This window comes from Rattus norvegicus, chromosome 1 (assembly GCF_036323735.1).
Source record: "Rattus norvegicus strain BN/NHsdMcwi chromosome 1, GRCr8, whole genome shotgun sequence".
In the NCBI taxonomy this organism is placed as follows: Eukaryota; Metazoa; Chordata; class Mammalia; order Rodentia; family Muridae; genus Rattus; species Rattus norvegicus.
This window is the reverse complement of record NC_086019.1, coordinates 83,797,537-83,820,898: the sequence shown is the minus strand read 5'-3', so window position 1 is coordinate 83,820,898 and position 23,362 is coordinate 83,797,537. Positions and strand designations below refer to the sequence as shown.

The window sequence follows — 23,362 nt, the reverse complement described above, 5'->3', positions numbered from 1 at the left end:
ATTGTTATTCTTCTTATATGGCTGCAAACCCTAACTTCCCCAGTGGGGTTCCTGGGCTCAGTCCAATGTTTGGTTGTGTACATCTGTATCTTTATTGGTACAGCAATGGCAGAGCCTCCCAGGGGACAGCTATTTCAGGCTCCTATCAATAAGCACCTTTTGGCACCAAATATAGTGTCTGGGTTTATTGTCAGTTGTTGGGGAAAATCCCTAGGAGGGGCATTCTCTGAAAGGCTTTTCCTTCAGTTTCTGCACCACTCTTTGTCCGTGCATTTTCTTTTCCCAGGAGGAATTCTGTATTAATAAATTTGATGTGGGTGAGTGGGCCCTCAATACTTAAATGGGGGCCATGCATACCCACTGGATATGGTGTCTACAGGTTCTCTCTCCCCTTTGTTGGGTATTTCAGTTAAAGAACTCCCTTTTGGATCCTAGGAACCCCTTGGTCCTCTGTTAACTGGTAACTTTATAATAGCTACCCTCAGTTCCCTACTTCTACATACCTACTTTCAAATTACTAACCCTCAATACTTCTTCCCCATCTTCTCCGAAATCTGATATGCACCCCTTTTAAACCACCCCCTCCTCTATCATTCCATGATCTCTCTCTCTCTCTAGTTTCTAGAAATTATTCTCTCCTTGCTACTGAGTAGTACTCTAGCATCCACACTTTGATGTGATCTTCTTTCTTCCAGGTGTTGATATGGTCTTTGAGTTACATTGTAGGTATTCTGAGCTTCTTTTTGGCTATTATTCATTATCAGTGAGAACATACCATGTGTGATTTGTTATTGGGGTACCTCACTCAGGATAATATTTTCAACTTTCTTCAATTTGCCTGCAAATTTTATGAAATCATTGTTTTTATTAAATGAGAAGTACTACTTAGTATAAATTACCATAATTTCTGTGTCTATTCCTCTGTTGAGAGTCATCTGAGTTCTTTTCAGCTTCTGGCTATTAAAATTAAGGCAGCTATGCACATCGTGGAACATTTGTCCTTGTTATATGTTGAGGCTTCTACTGGGTATATACTAGGAATAGTATAACTGGGTTCTCAGATTGCTCTATATCCAATATTCTGACGTAATGGCAGACCTATTTCAAGAGTGATTGTGTGAGCTTTCACTTCCATATGGAATGAAGAAGTGTTCCCCTTTCTCCACATCCCCACCAATATCTGTCACATGAGGTTTTATCTTAGCCACTCTGACTAATATGAGATGGAATCTCAGGGTTGTTTTGATATGCATTTCCCTGATGATTAATGTGTTGAACATTTCTTTAAGTTCTGAGCCATTTGAAATTCCTCAGGTATAAAGTCTCTGTTAATTCTGTACCCCATTTTAAATATGGTTCTGTGGAGTCTAACTTCTTAAATTCTTTGTATAATTTGAATTTTAGCCCCCCATTGGATGCAGGGATGGTAAATATCTTTTCTCAATCTTTGGTTTGCTGTTTTGTCTTATTCATATTGTCCTTTGCCTTTCATAAGCTTTTTAATTTTATGACCTCTCATTTGTCAATTCTTGATCTTAAAGCATAAGGCATTGATGATATGTTCAGAAAATCTTCCCCTATGCCAATGATAGGGGAACATTTTAATAGATAAATTGTATCTGGCATTTTGTTGATGTTCTTCATCCACTTGGACTTGGGATTTTACAAGGACATTAGAATAGTTAAAATCGGATTCTTCTACATATTGAATGCCAGTTGAACCAGCACCATTTGTAGAAAATGCTGTCTTTTTTCACTGAACGATTTTGGCTCTTTTTCAAAGATCAAGTGACCATAGGTGTTTGCGTTCATTTCCGGGTCTTCAGTTCTATTTTATTGATCTACCTGCCTGTCTCTTTCACAATACCATATGGGTTTTATCACTGTTGCTCAATAGTATAACTTGATGTCATCTATGGTTATTCCACAGAATTTATTTTGTTGTTGAGAATACTGTTTTACATACTGGGTTGTTTTTTCTTTTTTGTTATTCCAGATTAAGTTGAAAATTTCTCTTTCTATATCTTTGTAGAACCTAGTGGGAATTTTGATGGGAATTGCATTTAATCTGTAAATTGTTTTAGGAAAGATGACCATTTTTCTATGTTAATCATGCTGTGAACTTGGGAGATCTTTCCATGTTCTGACATCTTCTTTAATTTCTTTCTTTAGAGAATTGAATTTCTTTTCATACAGGTCTTTTAATTTTTTTGGCTAGCTTCACACCTAGATATTTCATATTATTTTTGACTATTGTAAGAATGTCATCTCCATAATTTCTTTCTCTGCCAATTTACCCTTTGAGTAGAGGGAAGCTACTGATTTATTTGACTTAATTTTATATCCAGCCACTTGGCTGAAGTTGTTTATCAGATTGAGGGTTTTTCTCATGGATTTTTTTGGTGACTTATGGTGACTATTTTATGATGTGCAAAATGTCATGTCTTGACTTCCTCTTTTCCAATTTGTATCCCTTTGATCTACTTTTGTTGACTCATTTCTCTGGCTAGAAATGAAAGAAGTATATTGAATAAATCATAGGAGAGGGGTGACTTGTTTTATCCCTGATTTTAATGGGAGTGCTTAAAGTTACTCTCCATTTAGTCTGATGTTAGTTATGGCTGGCTATATAATTGTGTTTAGGGATTGTCCATGAATTCTTATTTTCTACAATATTTTTAGCACAAAAGTGTGTTGTATTTTTCCAAAGGCTTTCTCAACATCTAATGAGAATGCCATGTGGGTTTTTTTTTCCTTTGAGTTGGCTTATATAATAGATTATATTGGTGGATTCCTGTATATTGAACCATCCCTGCATGGTAAAGCCCACATGCTCATGATGATCATTCTGATGTCTTCATGAATTCCATTTGGAAGAATTTTATTGATTATTTCTCCATCAATATTCATGAGGGAAATTGGTCTGAAGTCTCTTTCTTTGTTGGGTCTTTGTGTGCTTTAGGTATTAGTGTAAATGTGACTTAATTGCATTTATTAGGCAGTGTTCCTTCTGTTTCTATTTTATGAAATACTTTGAAAATATTGACAATATGTCTTCTTTGAAGGTTTGATAGAACTCTGTACTAAATTAATCTAGTTATGAGAAATTTTTTGGTTGAGAGACTTTTAATGATTGCTTCTATTTCCTTAGGAAATAATTTAGTTTATCTGATCCTGATTAACTTTTGTTTTTGGTATCTGTCTAGAAAACCATTCATTTCATCCAGATTTTTCAGTTTTGTTGAGTATATGGAAGGACACTAATTGGAAGATGTGGACACCCACTCATCTCCAAATTTTAAATCTAGAATTGCTTCTGTCTAAAGAAACACAGGGACAAAGTATGGAAAAGAAACTGTATGATAGGTCATTCAAAGACTGCCACACCTAGGGATCCATCCCATATACAGACACCAAAACCAGACACTATTGTGGATGCCAAGAAGTGTTTGCTGACCGGAGTCTAATGTAGCACATTCCAGAGAGGCTCTGCAAGAGAATGGCAATCGGAGATACAGATGCTGGCAACCAACCATTGGATTGAGAATGGAGAGTCCAATGGAGGAGTTAGGGAATGGACTGAAGGAGATTAAGGTGTTTACATGTCTCCAGCTGTGTATACAGCAGAGGCTGATATTATCTGACATGAATGGGAGTAGAGGCTCTTGATCCTCTGAAGCCCAGATGCCCTAGTGTAGGAAAGTGCCAGGGCAGTGTAGTGGGAGTAGGTATGTAGAAGCTGGGGTAGGAGGAGTGAAATACGGGTTTTGCAGAAGGGAATCTATGAAAGGGAATAAAATTTGAAATGTAAATATGTAAAATGTTTCATCAAAAATAAAATTTAAAAAATAACTTTTAACCAAATTTAGGAACACATCAAAGCATAGTGAAATGGCTCAAGAGTAAAAGTTGTTTGCAGCTAACTTGATGACCTAAATCCACATGGTAGAAGTTTTCCTTTGGTCTCTATCAGCACACTTGGTCATACATGTACTTCGACACTATATACGTACATAAACACACACACACACACACACACACACACACACACCTACAAAGAAAGGGATGCATATTAAAAATATAAACATAGGTAATATGTAATGGGTAATGGGTAATGGTAATATGTAATATCAATATGCTATATGTAATGTGAAATATTTGCACTCACAATTATTCTGTACACTTTGATCACTTAAAATCTGCATTAATTAATGCCAGCTACAAAAATTAATCCCTAACAAACATAAAGAACAGCACAAATTCATACGTATAAATACAGATATTTAGAAGGCAGTTTGACAATATGGCCATTTAGTAAAATGACAGTAGGAACCCTACTTTGGAGAAATGATCTCTCCAGTCATAGGGTCATGACCAGGTTTATAGTACCAGGTAGGAGTTTCGAACCCCTCCCCCCAAGTATCAATCCTCGAATCCAATCAGACATCATTTAAGATATCCATAACACTTTTATCATTATTGCAATATTGTGCACATCTGGACTGGCACATATATATTGTAGCATGTGAGACCAATGTAGGATAAGAGCATTATGTGCAAAATCAGGGGCTGAATATTCAAAAGAAATGGAAAAGGTAGTCCACAAAAAAGTTGCAGACATAGGTATGCTGAATAGAATGATTCAGTTTAAATTCTTCTGCCTCTTGCCTTCCAAACTGGGCAGTGCCTCATATATTTCTCATAATCAATAGATCTGCCTCAAACACATATGCTAAGTTTATTCTAAAATCTGATACAAATTCTCTCTCTCTCTGTCTCTCTCTCTCTTTCTGTGTGTGTGTTGGTATCTCTGTCTCTGTCTCTCTTTCTCTCTGCCTCTGTCTCTCTGTCTCTGTCTCTGTCTCTCTCTCACACACACACACACGCGCACACATACACACACACACACACACACACACACACATGCCTTACTCCCCTCACTCATTTTGTTAGTGTGATTATTATTGATGTCATATAGCCTTGATTCATACATTATGATACTGTTTTTGATGGAAGTCTTTCTTCCCAACACCATATAACATAAAAGTTTTCCCCTCAATTCCTGTATTGATGTGATAGATGTTTCCAAACACATACTCCTGTCCTTGCAACTTGGCAGTAGGATATCTCTTCATGTTATTAATGATTTATCTGTGTTGTGATGATTTTGTTAATGATATAGGTATAAAACTTGGTTTTATACGTTCTCTATATGTGTATTTGCCTCAAACATCATGTTTACTGCTGTAAATACAGACTAGTTAGATTTTCTTAGGAAAGTCTTTTGCTGCTGCTTTCAGAAAAGTGAAGAAAGTCAAGCAGATCCTGTGTTAAGGCTTCATAACTGACATTTTACTTCTCGCTGAACACAGTTGCATATGGATTGTGTTTTGAGCACATCCATGGCTGGCTGTCGATGAGGGAATGGGACAACTTCTTGGTACTGTACTATGAGGACATGAAGAAGGTGAGCATCCATTTTACAATCACCGCACAGTTAAGAACTTGACCTTAGTAATGAAAAAGGCTACTGAGAATTGTGATTCTTTTGCTTCTTTTGACTTTTTCAAAATTATCTTTTATTAATTGAAACAATTTTAAATGTGAATGGATTTGATCATATTCACCCTTTCCCAGAGGCTTTCCAAATGATCTATGCCTCCTTATACACCCATCAAGAAAAGAAAATATGAAAGAATGCAATGTAAATTAATGTGCTGAACAACTCTTTGTAAATGTGTCACAGGCTAGGACAATATGAGAAGTGGGAACTTTAATTATGAAAATATCTACATAAGATCCAGCTGTAGGCAATCCTGCAAGGCATTTCTGTAATCATTAAGTAAAGGAGAAGGGCCCCCCTGTCATGAGAGCTGTCAATCTTGGGTTAAGAAAACAGGCTGTATATATTATGGTAAAAAAGCCAGCATGCAGCATGCCTCTACTGCCTCAGCCTAATTTTCAACCACCAGGTTCCTGCACTTTTTACATTAATTTATAACAGTAATATGCAACTGCAAGTGAAATGATGTGTGATAAAAGAAAAACTATCATACAGAAATTAGACCAGTCAAAACAACAAAATGAAGAGACTCTGATTAAAAGCACTAGGATCAGAGATCCACTCATTCACTCATTTAAGACTCTCATGAAAACACAAAACTGGAGACCATGTTATAGACAGAGAGTATGTGGGACAGACCCACCCAACTCTGTCCATGCTGCTTCACTCTCTGAGAGTTCATATCACTTGGTGCTCTCAATTTTCTCTTGCTTTAGCAGTCTATCAGCCTTCTCTTTTGCAGGGTTCCCTGATCTCTGGAAGGAGGGATTTGATAGAGATATCTATTTAGGGTGTCTCAATCTCTATAATTTATTGCTGTACATTTCTATATTTGACCCCAGTTGCTGCAAGAAGTTTCTCTGATGATGCATATGCAAATCACTGTTAAATGCACATAGCAGAATATCACCAGGAGTCATTTTACTACTATTTTTCTTTTTAAGAGCACTATTTTGTTTTACAATATGGCCCTGGGCAATCTAGTCTCTAGGACACCCATGCAGTTTATCATACAGGCTCCATCTCATGGAATGGGACTTTAGTCAAATCATTTATTGGTTTTATATTCCATAAGTTTTGAGCCACCAATGACCTAACTCATCTTAAAATTAGTACAGCACAATCGATAGAAGTATTTGTGTCCAGATTAGTGTTTATATTTCTCTTTGTGAGCATGCAAAGTGAATTTCTGAACTAAAGACACTAGGATGTAAGGCTGGATGTTCTCTTTAGTGACCAGCTTCACATTCATTAATTTGTATAGGTGTTATCTTTATCAATTGGGGGTTGCTGTCAGTGTGTTGAGAGCAACTTCTATTCTTATCAACAGTCTGGGTTTTTTGAGGGAGAATCTCATGGGGTCCATTTAGACAACAGCTCAATTAGATGTAACCAAATCCTAGTACTGGACTTTTTCATTATTTCATTCTCTTCGTTTGGAACAAGAGATGGCCATTATGTGCCAATTTCACTTTGAACACTTTCTTATACGCATTGATTTTAGGAAGCTTTCATTGTCTTAGGTTCCAATTCTACATCTCAAATGTCTATTAATTTTACCTGTCTCTACCTGTACTCTTTTTCACAACCCCCTCTCCCTTCCCCTTTCCCACTTGATTCCTCCATTTTAATTCTTGAACATGACTTAATAATTTCTTCTGTACATTTAATGCTTTGACTATTATTGGCTCAGGGAACTTTTTTTCCTGGTCCAAGCTACTTGGTGTTCCGCATGCTTCATGAATGTTGATAGGCATCTCTTTCTTCAGGTTAGTATTTTTCTATTTGATTTATATTTATATTGAAAATACTTGCTGTGTCTTTAAACTGGGCTTCCTTTTCTTCTTCTATTGCTATTACTCCTAAATCTGATCTTTTCAAAGTACTGACACAGATTTTGTAGATATTATGTGCAAGGAGTAAAATATTTTTAATTTAATATTTAATATTTATATTTAATATTTTTCTCTTTTTTCATTTTTAATAAATTGGATATTTCTTATTCACATTTCAAGTGTTATTCCTTTTCCCAGTTTCCAGGTCATCAGCCCCCTAATCCCTCCAACTCCCCTTCTTTTTTTTTCTCCATCTTTATTATATTGGGTATTTCTTATTTACATTTCAATTGTTATTACGTTTCCCACTATCCAGGCAACCATACCCCTAACTCCTCCCCCTCCCTTTCTTTATGGACGTTCCTGTACCCATCGTCCTACCATTACTGTCCTCCACACAACAAATCCATTCACTGGGGATTCAGTCTTGGAAGGACCAAGGGCTACCCATTCCACTGGTGCCCTTACTAGTCTATTCATTGCTACCTATGTAGTTGGAGACTAGGGTCAGTCCAAGTATAGTCTCTGGGTAGTAGCTTAGTTGAAAGCTCTGGTTGGTTGGCATTGTTGTTCATATGGGATCTCAAGCCCCTTCAAGCTCTTTCAGTTCTTTCTCTGATTCTGTCAACGAGGGTCCCATTCTCAGTTCAGCGGTTTTCTCCTGGCATTCGCCTATGTATTTGCTGTATTCTGGCTGTTCTCTCAGGAGAGATCTACATCCTATTCCTGTCAGCCTGCACTACTTTGCTTCATCCGTCTTATCTAGTTTGGTGGTTGTATATGTATGGGCCACATGTGAGGAAGACTCTGAATGGGCATTCCTTCAACCTCTGTTCTAAACTTTGCCTCCCTATTCCCTCCCAAGGGTATTCTTGTTCCCCTTGGAAAGAAGGAGTGAAGCATTCGTATTTTGGTCATCCTTCTTAGGTTTCATATGTTCTGTGCATTTAGGGTAATTCAAGCATTTGGGCTAATATCTACTTATAAATGAGCACATACCATGTGTGTTTTTTTGTGATTGGTTTACCTCACTCAGGATGATATTTTCCAGTTCCATCCATTTGCCTATGAATTTCATAAAGTCATTGTTTTTGACAGCTGAGTAGTATTCCATTGTGTAGATGTACCACATTTTCTGTATCCATTCCTCTGTTGAAGGGCATCTGGGTTCTTTCCAGTTTCTGGCTATTATAAATAAGGCTGCTATGAACATAATGGAGCATGTGCCTTTGTTATTTGTTGAAGTATTTTTGGATATATGCCCAAGAGAGGTATAACTAGGTCCTCAGGTAGTGCGATGTCCAATTATCTGAGGAACCTCCAGACTGATTTCCAGAATGGTTGTACCAGTCTGCAATCCCACCAATGCAAGAGTGTTCCTCTTTCCCCACATCACTGCCAGCATCTGCTGTTTCCAGAGTTTTTGATATTAGCCATTCTGACTGGTGTGGGGTGAATTCTCAGGGTTGTTTTGATTTGTCTTTCCCTCATGACTAAAGATGTTGAACATTTTTTAGGGGCTTCTCAGCCATACAGCATTCCTCAGCTGTGAATTCTTTGTTTAGCTCTGAACCGCAATTTTAATAGGGTTATTTCTTTCCTGCAATCTAACTTCATGAGTTCTTTGTACATTTTGGATATGAGTTCTCTCTCAGGTGTAGGATTGGTAAGGATGTTTACCCAATCTGTTGTTTGCCATTTTGTCCTAACAAAAGTGTCCTTTGCCTTACAGAAGATTTGTAATTTTATGAGGTCCCATTTCTCGATTCCTGATCTTAGAGCATAAGCCATTGGTGCTTTGTTCAGGAAATTTTTTCAAGTGACCATGTGTTTGAGACTCTTGCCCACTTTACTTCTATTAGTATGAGTGTATCTACTTTGATGTAGAGGTGCTTGATCCACTCGGACTTAAGCTTTGTACAGGATGATAAGAATGGATTGCTCTGCATTGTTCTGGATGCTGACTACCAGTTGAACCAGCATTATTTTTGAAAATGCTATCTTTTTCCATTGGATGGTTTTGGCTCCTTTGTCAAAAATCAAGTGACCATATGTGTGTGAGTTCATTTCTGGGTTTTCAATTGTATTCCACTGGTCTATCTGCCTGAGTCTCTACCAATAGCATAAAGTTTTTATCACTATTCCTCTGTTATATTGCTTGAGTACAGGGATAGTGATTCCCCTGGAAGTCCTTTTATTGTTGAGGACAGTTTTATGTATCCTAGGTTTTTTGTTATTCCAGATGAATTTGCAAATTGTTCTGTCTAACTCTCTGAAGGATTGGATTGGTATTATGATGGGGATTGCATTGAATCAGTTGATTGTTTTTGGTGAAATGGACATTTTTACTATATTAATCCTGCCAATCCATGAGCATGGGAGATCTTTGCATCTTCTGAGAGCTTCAATTTCTTCTTGAGAAGCTTGAAGTTCTTATCATACAGCTCTTTCACTTGCTTGTTTACAGTCGCATCGAGGTATTTTATATTATTTGGTACTATTATGAAGGGTGTCGTTTCCCTAATTTCTTTCTCAGATTGTTTCTCTTTTGTGTAGAGGAAGTCTTTATTTGAGTTAATTTTATACCCAACCAGTTTGCTGAAGGTGTTTATCAGGTTTAGTAGTTCTCTGGTGGACCTTTTGGGATCACTTAAATATACTATCGTATCATCTGCAAATAGTGATATTTTGACTTCTTCCTTTCCAATTTGTATGCCGTTGATATCATTTTATTTTCTGATTGCTCTGGCTAGGACTTCAAGAGCTATATTGAATAAGTAGGGAGAGAGTGGGCAGCCTTTTGTAGTCCCTGATTTTAGTGGGAATGCTTCAAGTTTCTCTCCATTTAGTTTTATATTAACTACTGGTTTGATGTATTTGGCTTTTACTATATTTAGGTATGGGCCTTGATTTCCTGTTCTTTCCAGGACTTTTATCATGAATTGATGTTTAATTTTGTCAAATGCTTTCTCAGCATCATGTGATTTTTATCTTTCCATTTGTTTATATAGTGGATTATGTTTATGGTTTTCCGTACATTAAATCAACACTGCATCTCTGGGATGAAGCCTACTTGATCATGATGGATGATTGTTTTGATGTGCTCTTGGATTAGGTTTGCAAGAATTTCATTAATTATTTTTGCGTAGTTATTCATAATGGAAATTGGTCTGAAGTTCTATTTCTTTATTGGGTCTTTGTGAGGTTTATGTATAAGAGTAATTGTGGCTTGATAGAAGGAATTCTGTAGTGCTCCATCTGTTTAAATTTTCTGGAAAAGTTTGGATAGTATTGGTATGAGGTCTTCTATGAAGATCTGATAGAATTCTACACTGAACCCATCCAGACCTTGGCACTTTTTGGTTGAGCGACTTTTAATGATTGCTTCTATTTCTTTAGGAGTTATGGGATTGTTTCAATTATCTGTACCTGATTAACTTCAGAACTTGGTATCTGTCTAGGAAATTGTCCATTTCCTCCAGATTTTCAAGTTTTGTTGAATATAGGCTTTGGTAGTAGGATCTGATAATTTTTTGAATTTCCTCTGATTATGATGTCCTGTTTCCCTTTTCATTTCCACTTTTGTTAATTTGGACACACTCTATGTGTCCTCTAGTTAGTCTGGCTAAGGGTTTACCTATCTTGTTGATTTTCTCAAAAAAAAAAAAAACAAAAACAAAAACAAAAACAAAAAACAAAAAAAAGTTTTTGGTTCTGTTGATTCTTTGTATGGTCCTTTTTGTTTCTACTTGGTTGATTTCAGCTCTCAGTTTGATTATTTCCTGCCTTGTACTCCTCCTGGGTGTATTTGCTTCTTTTTGTTCTAGAGCTTTTAGGTGTGCTGTCAAGCTGCTGATATATTGTCTCTCCTGTATCTTTCTGCGGGCACTCAGAGCTATGAGTTTTCCTCTTAGCACAATTTTCATTGTGTCCCATATATTTTGGTATATTGTACCATCATTTTCATTAAATTCTAAGAAGTTTGTAATTTCCTTCTTTATTTCTTCCTTGACCAGGTTATCATTGAGTAGAGTATTGTTCAACTTCCATGTTAATGTGGGCATTCATTCCTTATTGTTATTGAAGACGCTTTAGCTGGTGGTTGTCTGATTGGTCGCATGGGATCATTTCTATCTTTTTGTATCTGTTGAGGCCTCTTGTATGACCAATTATATGGTCAGTTTTGGAGAAAGTACCTTGAAGTGGTGAGAAAAAGGTATATCTTTGTTTTAGGATAGAATATTGTGTAAATATCTGTTAAGTCCATTTGGTTCCTGACTTCTGTTAGTCTGTCTATGTCTCTGTTTAATTTCTGTTTCCATGATCTGTCCATTGATAAGAGTGTGGTATGAAATCTCCTACTATTATTGTGTGAGGTGCAATGTGTGCTTTGAACTTTAGCAATGTTTCTTTTATGAATGTATTTGCGCTTTTATTTGGAGCATAGGTATTTAGGATTGAGAATTCATCTTGGTGGATTTTTCCTTTGATGAATATGAAGTGTCCCTCCTTATCTGTTTTCTTGACGTTTGGTTGAAAATCGATTTTATTCGATAATAGAATGGCTACTCCAGCTTTCTTCTTTAGACCATTTGCTTGGAAAGTTGTTTTCCAGTCTTTTACTCTGAGGTAGTATCTGAATTTGTGTTTGAGGTATGTTTCTTGAAGGCAGCAAAATGCTGGGTCCTCATTGTGTATCCAGTTTATTAATCTGTATTTTTTTATTGGGGAATTATGTTGAGAGATATTAAGGGATATTGATTATTGCTTCCTGTTATATCATATTTGGATGTGACATTGTGTTTGTGTACTTGTCTTCTCTTTGTTTTGTTGCAAAATGATTAGTTTCTTGCTTTTTCTAGGGTATAGCTTGCATCCTTGTGTTGGGTTTTACAATTTATTATCCTTTGTATGGCTGGATTTATGGATAGATATTGTGTAAATTTGGTTTTCTCATGGAATATCTTCGTTTCTCCATCTATGTTAATTGAGAGCTTTGCTGGATACAGTAACCTGCGATGCCATTTGTGTTCTCTTAGGGTCTGTATGACATATGTCCAGGATCTTCTGGCTTTCATAGTCTCTGGCGAGAAGTCTGGTGTAATTCTGATAGGTCTGCCTTGACCTTTTTCCCTTAATATTCTTTTTTTGTTTTTTGCATTTGGGATTTTGACTATTATGTGATGTGAAGAGTTTCTTTTCTCGTCCAATTACTCTCTTCTATATCTACTGTCCTTAGGTTTGATCTTCTCATTGTTTCCTGGATTTCCTGTATATTTTGGGCCAGTAGCTTTTTCCATTTTACATTATCTTTCACAGTTGTGTCGATGATTTCTATGGAATCTTCTGCTTATGAGATTATCTCTTCTATCTCTTGTATTCTGTTGGTGATTTTTGTCTGTGCCAGGATTCTAACATTGTAATATTTATATCATTAAACTTGATATTAGTATTGAATTTAATGTACTTAATTTTTCTTTAATTTTCTCTTCAATATATTCCTTTCTTATAAAATATGTTCAAGACTTAAAGTTCTCTATACTGTGTATTGTACTTTTGGGGGAATATTATCCCTGAGATACCTGAGTTCCAGAAATTTCCTTTTTGTGATTTCCTCAATTTGAATTTCATGCGCTGATTCTATTTCAACTCAGGGGGAAATCAGTTCAATTCATTTTCTCATGTTTCTTTTTGGTTTCATAGATTTCTTTAAGGGAGAAATTAATTTCCCTTACAAAGAACACTATCATACTTACAATTTGTTTTAAGTATTTTTCTGTGTTCCTCAGCTATGGTGAAATATTCTAGACATGCTGTGTTATGATTGATGGCCCCTGGTGTGTATATATTTTCCTGATTGTTATTGATTGTTTTTTCATTGGAATTTAGGAACTTAGGAACTGGAATTATACTGGGTGGTTTTTTCTGTCAACTTGACATAATCTAGCCTCCATGTGATCCAGCTGCAAGACATATGTCAAATAGTGATCAATGGAGGTGGATGCTTATGGGTGGAACCATCCCTGGGCTGGTAGTCTTGGTTTCTATAAGAAAGTCAGCTGAGCAAGCCAGGGGAAACAGTCCTGTAAGTAACATCCCTCCATGGCTTCTGCATCAGCTCCTCCTTCCTGACCTGCTGGAGTTCCACTCCTGACTTCCTTTGGTGATGAAGTAAAAGCTGAATAAACCTTTTCCTTCCCAATTTACATCTTGTTCATGATTTTGTGTAGGAATAGAAACCGTGACTAAGATAGGCATCTTAAATTAGGAAGACAATCAGTCTAGGTGCTGATAGCTGGTCTGGATTTTATTGGGTGGGAGTTTTTGTTTCCTGGCTTCTGTTTCACTCTGCTTATTAAGAGAAAGGGGTAGATTTATATATCTTTTAGAAACTAAATTTCAGTCCCAGATAAGATGTGATTATGAGTCGTGAGATCTGAGAGTTAGGAACAAATATGGACTGGACTCAATAGAAGAGCCACACAAGAGGGAGGAAAGCAAGGTATTCCACAAGGAACTTTAGTCAATCTCCTGGAAATTGGGTCAGAGAATGAGGAGAGGCCACAGAAGGAGGTTCAATAAAGAGGTGAAAATGAGACTCACTGATTGGATTTGAAGAATGTAGGGGGAAATGAAGATATGAAGTTGTAACCTAATTGCTTCCCTTGTCATGATGGGGTATAGCTTCCTTAGGAGTGCATTCTGGAGTTGGGGGCTGAGGCAAACAATTCTCCCACCAAAGTACTGTGTTTTTCTGAAGAGTTAATTAGGTGTCTGGGTCATTGAACTTGAGGCATGTTGGGAAAAATGAAGATTTTTCTTTTGAGAGGCTACCTGTTTTTCTAGCCAAGGTGGTTTACTTGTTTTTTTCTGCAGAACTAAGGATGAGACTTGGGCATGAGATCTAGTAAAGCAGAGGGAAAGGGGAAGGTCTGCTGTCAGCCCACTGAAAGAATTGAGAAAAAATAATTATTGATAAAAATTAAAGTGCAACCATACAACAAACAAAACATGAAATCATCACAAAATAATTTGACCTCTTTTTTATTCTCTCTCTGGAATCAGAAAGATTACATGTAAAAAAAAAAAACTTTCATTACACTCTTTTTCCCATATCTAGAATCTTTTACTTAATCAACATGAAATTAAATCTTCCTTAGGAAGGATCACTCCCTAGCTGTCTGCTGCACACTAGTGCACATTCCCATTAGCCTCCTTTCTGACCATTTAATATTCTTCACAGTTATTCTCATGATTGTTGTGTTTTCTATGAAATATTAAGTGGAACTCTGATAAATATGTAAAAACAAGTTTAAACAAAGAAATATTCGTGGTCCCATTCAAAGCACAATTTTTTGTTGTTCAAAGATTTTTATTTGTAATACCTATCTCCTGCAGATAAACCAATTGCAGTAGTACACAGATATTATTGCAAAAATTGGGGATCTGAGACAGAAAAATGTTAAATTTGATGCCCACCTGAGCTGCAACTTGAGAAGCTTACTCAAAACAAAATCTCTCAGAATTACCTCAAGTAATTAATATTGACAACATTTTATGAGACTGTTTTAAAACTGTATTGTTTCCACTTAGCCTAAGCCAAAGGTATTAAATTGTAAATATTAAATTATGTCTAGGTCTTTGTACACATCCCTAAATTTGCCTTGATCATTTTCTAACAGTATTTTATTAAGGTTCCTTAAATATCCACGGCAGGTTAAGTTCAATGGCAGTACTTGAAAGGAAAAAGCCAGATAGATGGATCACTCATCTCTGTGAGCTAGAGGTTTACTGGTCTCCATAGCAACTTCCACTGCACAAGACAAAACTCCATATTGAGGACCTGTCTTAAAAAAAATCTCAGTATACTTAGTGAATTTATCAGCACAAACATTTTACAATGGTACTATGGAGATGGAGGTGCAAGTTTCTGAAATCAATGTCATTGTCCTCTATGAAGCAATTTTAAGTTTAACCTTGGTTCTATGAGAACCTATCTCTAATTTTTCTCCTCCCTAAAAAGTAACCCCATCCTTTTTCTTTTCTCAATATATAAATGTTGTGTATGGCTTACCTGACTTTATTCCTTTGCGTTTTCTAGCCTACACCCCATTCATGCTCTCTCATTTATTGATGCTCTTTCTTCACATCCATTTTCCCATGCCCCATTTACAGATTTCTTCTTTGCATCTGTTATCTCAGTCATCTCTGTTTATCACCTGCATTTCTGCTTCTTCTAATTTCAGGATACAATGGGAACCATAAAGAAGATATGTGACTTCCTGGGGAAAAATTTAGACCCAGATGAGCTGAATTTGGTCCTCAAGTACAGTTCCTTCCAATTCATGAAAGAAAATAACATGTCCAATTATAGTCCCATGGAGAAGGAACTGATTCTTACTGGTTTTACTCTCATGAGAAAAGGTAAAGAGATTGTCTATCTTCAAAATATGTCAGAAAACATGAAGGGCTTATTGTGCCAATGAATTTCTAAGAAAGTGTTGGAAATGTAAAGAAAGTCACTGATCACCACTGAAAGCTTCTCACAAATATTACAGGTGAATATTTTTATGGAGAAGATGGGCATCACACACTGTGAATATTTGATTTATTGTGGGAGATGATCTTGGGATTGAAGATAGTAATATTCATTAACTTTTGTGAAAAAAATGGGAAAGTAGTCATGTTTATATTAGGTATTGTAAAGGTCCCTGTATCATAATCCTGAACTAAAAATATTAAAAATGCAGGAGTAGACTAAATATATGTAAGATGATAACCACAGAAACATAAAAATCACATTAACGCCTGGAAAAGATGTTGAATAGTTCAATATTGCTTCCCTAGAGGAGGGCAGAGTAGACAAAAGGACTAAGAAAATTCTCTAGGGTTAAAACTTTAAGGCATTTTCCCTGTGTGAGAGTGCTCCGTGTGTTGCCAGAAGATGGCATGAAATGTCATTATAGATGGTTGTGAGCCATAATGTGGTGACTGGAAATTAAACTCACCACTCAAGAAGAGTGGTCAGTGCTCATAACACCTGAACCATCTCACTAGCCCCTTCACAAAAATAAATGGAGAGAAACTTGAATCAATATCACTAAGTTCAGGGGCTAGACAAGGCTGCATAATCTATCCCTACGTTTTAAATATAGTATTCCATGTCTAGCTAGAGTAATTAGACAACAAAATGAGTTCAAAGGAATACAAATTGGAAAGGAAGAAATTAAAATATGACTATTTGCAGATGGTATGATGGTATATTTAAGTGACAGCAATAATACCACCAGAGAATTCCAAAACATGATAAACAACTTCAACAAAGTGGCTGGATATAAAATTAATTCAAACGAAGAGGTACCCTCCCTCTACTGAAAGGACAAACAGACAGAGAAAGAAATTAGGAAAATAACACACTATTCAATAGTCACAAGCAATATAAAAATATCTTGATATGACTCTAACCAGGCAAGTGAAAATCTGTATGACAAGAACTTCAAGTCTGTGAAAAAAGGAAATTGAATATCTCAAAAGATGGAAAGATCTGCCATGCTCATGGATTGTCAAAACTAATATACTAAAAATGGCTACCTTGACAAAAGTATCTACACATTCAATGTACTTCTCATGAAAATTCCAACTCAATTCTTCAAAGAGTTAAAAAAATCAACTTTCAAATTGATTCAGAATAAAAAAAAACACTATAGGAAAAATATTTTCAACAATAAAAGAACTTCTGGGGGAATCACCATCCATGACCTCAACCTTTACAACAGAGCAATCATGATAAAAACTGAATTTTATTAGTACAAATAGAAGAAGGTAGATCATGGAACATACTTGAAGATGCAGAAATGAACCCACATAACTATTGTCACTTTATCTTTGACAAACGTGCTAAAACACACAAGTAGAAAAAAGACAGCCTTTTCAACAAATGATGCCAGTTTCACTGGATGTCAGCATATAGAAAAATGCAAACCATTCCATTCTTTTCTTCTTGTACAAAGCTCAATTACAAGTGGATAAAGGACACCACATAAAATCAGATACAGTGGAACTAATTAAAAAGAATGTGAAGAAAACCCTCAAACACTTAGGCACAGGGAACCTTTTCCTGAACATTACACCAATAGCCTATGCGCTAAGATCAAGAATCAACAAATGGGATCTCATAAATCCCCAGTTTTCTGCAAGGAAAAGAGCACTGTCAATAGGACAGAGAGGTAACCAATAAATTGTTAAAAGATCTGTACCAATCTTATATCTGATAGAGGGCTGATATCCACTATATGCAAATAACTCTACAAGTTAGACTCCAGAGAATCAAATAACTCTATTAAAAATGGAGTGATGGAGCTAGACTAAGAATTCTTAACGGAAGAATATGGGATGGCCATGAAGCACCTAAAGAAATCTAAAATATCCTTTGTCATCAGGGAAATGCAAATCAAAACAACCCTGAGACTCTAGCTCACACCAGTCTGGATGGCTAAGGTCAAAATCTCAGGTGACAGTACATGCTAGTGAGGATGATGAGAAATAGAATCATTCCACCATTGTTGGTGGGAGTGCAAGCTGGTACAAACACTCTGGAAATCAATCTAGTGTTTCCACATAAATTGGACATAGTACTACATGAAGACCCAGCTAAACCACTTCTCGGCTTCTACCCAAAAGATGTTCCAATATATAACAAGAACACATTCTTCATTATGTTTATAGCAAAGTTATTTATAATATCCAGAAGCTAGAAAGAACCAGGATGTCCTTGAACAGAATAATGGATACAGAAAATGTGATACACTTATATAATGGAGTACAACGCAGCTTATTAAAAAACAATGAGTTCATGAAATTCTTAAGCAAATGGATGGAACTAGAAAATATCTTTCTGAGTGAGGTAACCCAATCACAAAAAACACATATGTTGCACACCCACCAATTAGTCGATATAAGGCAAAATATCAGAATTACCAAGATACAATTCACAGACCATATGAAGCTAATGAAGAAGGAAGACCTAAGTATGTCTTATCCAGTCCTTCATAGAAAGGGGAACATAATACTCAACAGAAGAAAATATGAAGTCAAATTGTGGAGCAGGAACTGAAGGAAAATCCATCATGAGACTGCCCCATCAGAGGATCCATCCAATTTACAGTCATGAAACCTAGACATTATTGCAAATGCCAAGAAGTCTTTGCTTACTGGAGGCAGATATAGCTGTCTCTTGATAGCCTCTGCCAGAGTTTGACAAATACAGAGGCAGATTCTCACAGACAACCATTAGACTGAGAAGAGGGTGCTCAATGAAAGAGTTAGAGAAAGTATTGAATGAGTGGAATGGGTTTGCCATTACATAGGAAGAAGTACAGTATCAACCATACAGAAACCCCAGAGCTGCCAGGTACTAAACCACCAAAGAGTATATAGGGAATGACCCATGACATCAGGATGGCCTTGTTGAGCATCAATGGTAGGCGAGGCCCATGGTACTGTAAAGGCTCAAAGCCCTATTTTAGGTCAATGGTGGGAGACAGGATTGGGTTAGAGGAGGAAGAGGCAGCCTCAAAGAGGCAGGGGGAGGGGGCAATGCAATAGGGGGTTCTGGAGTGAAAACTGGGATTGCGGATTACATTTGAAATGTAAATAAAGAAAATGTCCAATAGAAAGAATCTGACAGCATTTGTGAACCTATGTTTGAATTCTTTGGGCTCATGACACTTTTTCTTTTTTTGAATTGTCTTTCCTGGAAAGGGAATTTAAATTCTCTCTATGTCTCTGCCACCACCTCTCTATGCTGGGACAACATTGTGTGGGTCAGTTCATAGTGGTACAGGTAAGTTTGACTTTGCCAGAATGCATCAAACCTTGAAAGTTACCCAGACCTGATTATGTAGTGATAGGTGAGATGAAACTCAGAGTAGAAGGAAAAGGGTGTCAGTCATCAAATATTTAGCAATGAATATGAACATTGGTATAAGCAGAGGAAGTAAAGAGTTATGGATTTAATTTTTATCCTTATTTAAATGCATGAGACTTTACCTTCAGTCCTCCTCTGCTGCAGAGTGGGATTTGGATACTAGCAATATAAGAATATCAAGAGTTTTCATAGATAAAATGAAATCAAGTACTTACCAGATTATATTTAATCTGAGACTCTTAGTAGCTCAATAGTAGGAAATTTTGACTCAAAATTAAGCATGATATGTCACCACTCACTACAAGAAAATGGGTATCTACATTTTCTCTACATGGCCTCTGTAAGAATACACTACTGTTGCCATATGACAACTCCATATTCCTGAACTCCAGATTCAGTCAAACATATTTCTCTGCACTAGAACCGAAGGTCTCACCTACAAGAAGTAGTCTCTTCTTAGATGTTCTATAATGAATCAGAATTTGGCAGAGGCAAAACAGTAAATGAACATAAAATTATGTTATTAAATACCTAAGCTATCAAGAAGCTCTGCTAATATCAAAGGGATAAGGAAACTGACAAGCATAAGCTTAAACAGAGACAGATGGATTAGAATTTGAGACAAAATTCCATGAGGACAATTATTATTTCTGCTTTTACAGGAAGTTTCTTCTAGGATGAGACTGCACATGGATTTAATCTCTTCCAAATGTATATAAAATTTGTCATGTAGAATAGATTATAGGAGCAATACATACATATATACATACATACACACACACATACATACATACATACATACATGCATACATGCATGCATGCATACATAGATGCATGCAGGCATAAAACCATTAATCATAATATAGTTATGTCAAGATATTTGATCAGACTTCATAAATCTTTTGTCTTTTAATTATTGTAGTTCTTATATGTGTCATTTTTTGCATTTGAAAACAAATATTGTTTTGGGAATTATCTTTCTTTTACTAGTGTGATGCACAGCTAGTAAGCCATGTGCCTCTGGAAACAGGGTCACTAATCGGGGATACCAAATTCATTACCAACCTGCTTCACTACCTTATTATAGAGCAAAATTAAATGGTTATGACTAAAAACAATTTTGAAAGGAAAAAGTACATAAATATAATATTTGTCTTCACAATTCCTATGTCATATTTGTGGCACTTTTGAATCATCCAAGTATAAGCAAATCAAATATTAAATCTAAACCCAATTTCATTATTTACCACTAGATGACATAATTCCCTAAATCATAAATCATTAAAATGCTGTATTAATTGTTAGACTTACCATAGCTTGAAAGAATTCACTAGACCAATCTTCCCATATCCTTTAATTCTTCTTCTTGGGACACAAGTAAAATACCTTTTATTGCCTCTGGAGAGCTACTTTATCAGCCTCACCCAGTAGACTCAATCATTCAAGTTGATGAGATGAGTCTGGTTTTAACCTCCAAGCAATAATTTTCCACATGCAATTTTAGTCATTGTAAGCCCACAATTATATACTTCAGGAAATGCAGACTAGAGATATGTTAGCCATCATTCAACCCCTTTTGTAAAGGCAATGCAACAATTGGGACATGTGTAGGAAGTATCTTCTGACAAACCTCAAATGTCCCAACCATCATTACTTCACAGTGTATGTTTGCTCTACAAATTACTCGGGCCATTAATCATTTTCCTGGTAACTTCAGAAGACATTAATCAGAGACACAAAGGGAAGATGACCTATGGAGTGAGGAAGAAGCCTGCCATGAGCAGGCCAAAAAGGAAAGCCTAAAATGGTCAGAAAAAGTGTATCCTCCAGAACTATGAGGAAGTTCCTTTTCAACAAGAATTAAGCTACCATATGTTTGGTTTATCCTGCCATCTGGCTTATTCTGCCATCTGAGACACACAAGTTTAGGGAGATTTTCAGAAAAAAAATGAATGAAAAGAAATGTACTGAATCTGTAATGTGCAAAGGATTTTCCCATAGGTAGACTTAGAACCGAATGTGTGTACCTCCAAAGATGAGGTTTACTCAGATAGACTGTTTTATTTTATTGGGAAGCCAAATTGAATTTGTTGAGATACTTATAGTTCAGCATCTATCTGGTTTGGCTTCTCAGGATCCAGACATGCTGTGGAAAAGAAGAAGAAAACATGGTCTAATAATGAAGAACATAAGAAACCTGAGAGTAGCAATGGATACTGATAGGCACTCATCTAATCAGAAGATATTTTGTATTCGTATCAGCTAATGGTATATTATTTTAATATGCTGTGTTAGTGATTTATACTTTATTAATTCTTTATCTTTTCTTTAATACAGCCCACAGGGGAATTAAAATTAAATTGTGTGATAATACAGAAAGAAAGTAATGTGATAAACAAAAGCATGACTTCTATTGTCAATCATTTGGATTCCCTTCCACATCCATCACTATCATACTTGGTAACATCTCAAAGACTAATTTTTCCTCATCAGTAAAGTTTGAGCACTGCCTAACACATTTCACACACATTTTCTCACACATTCATAAATTCATTGAAAAATTCAACCCTGAGAATGTCCTATATGTCTGGCACTCTTTGTAAAATGAACCATTTAGTAATTTAAGAAACACATCTTTTTCACATATATTAGATGCGTATTCTGTGCGTATATTTAAAGCAGAAATGGATGGAACACATCCCATAGCTAGGAAATAAAGCAGGATGGGGGCTGCTGGGTTGTAAATAGAAGAAAGATGGTATGAGAAACTTACCACATTATTAATAAAGACCAAGATGTAATTAAATGAAAGATATTATGCCTCTGGAGTGCAGGAAGACACATCACAGCATGAGCAGTTGACCAATCTCTAAGGCTAAATCTAAAGACCTTCTATTATGGAGTGGTGAAAATCAATGTGCAGTCAGAAGTGACAGTGCTACAAAGGTTTGGGGCTGAAATTATACAGAGCTTCATGAATCACAAAACAACATGGCTGAGTGAAACATAAATCCTGCAATGTTATCAACTGAGAGTGTCTGGGTAACCTTTATTTTGTGGGAAAAACCAAACAGCTGAAATCCTGCTCAAAACTATATATGAAGCTCTCATGTGAACCCACACACACATATGTAATCTTTTAAAGATATTATTTGAAAGTTACTTGCATGCTGTGAAGAACATCTATAAGTAAACATTAGAATGTAGATAGCACAGGTGAAGTCTGTTTCGACAATTGAGATGATAAACACTCTTGAGTTGGCTAATTTGATAGAAACAGATATGATGGAAAGTAGGAATAATCTGGATAAATAAAAAGATCAAGTCAGTTTTGCTGCTGTTAGATTGTGTAGCATGTAGGTTAGGTGAGGAAAAGGTAGGATATAATTTCCACAGAGGGAGCAATCTGTATATATGATTTCAGGGATTAAGTAGGTTTCTACAGAAAATGGTAGTTTGCTTTATTAACTGTGTGGTCTTTATGAAACAGATAGTAAGAGCATGTGATGGGAGGAGCTAGAGCAGTGTAAGTCCATTATTAACCCACCTTTATTTGTGCTTCCAATTTCTCAGGCACAATTGAGGACTGGAAGAATCACTTCACAGTAGCCCAAGCTAGAGCCTTTGATAAAGTGGTCCAGGAAAAAATGGCTGGTTTCCCTCCAGGGATGTTCCCATGGGAATAAATTTTCAAAACTTTTAAATATTTTATGAACACTGATGTTTATGTTTCAGGTATTCTATATCTGAAAGCTGAATGATTTCATTGAATAAATACTATTGTGGAATTGTGAAAGTGATTTTTTAAAAGATAGTATTACTAATACAAGTAGTATCAACAGAGGTGGTGATGGTGGTGGTTGTGTAGGTAGTGGTATTGGTGGGTGATCCTTTCAGTTTGTAGTGCCTTCAGAGGCCAGAAGATTGCACTGGTACTAGGAACCTGCAGTATCATGAAGCTGTAAACTTCCTGATTTGGGTCCTAGAATCTGACCTCAGGTCCTCTACCTAAACAGTACCAATATCTCTCCATTTTTG

General features: G+C 36.2%; 1 protein-coding gene across 1 annotated transcript in view; it reads left to right on the top strand.

Moving 5' to 3' along the window:
• The window catches only part of LOC100360574 (alcohol sulfotransferase-like), a 57,104-nt gene extending 34,094 nt beyond the window's left edge, over positions 1-23,010 (top strand). The window contains 3 exon segments of the mRNA XM_039100813.2: positions 5,373-5,467; positions 15,645-15,822; positions 22,898-23,010. Coding sequence (XP_038956741.1) covers positions 5,373-5,467; positions 15,645-15,822; positions 22,898-23,010 — 386 coding nt within the window.
• The last annotated feature ends 352 nt before the right edge of the window (positions 23,011-23,362 follow it).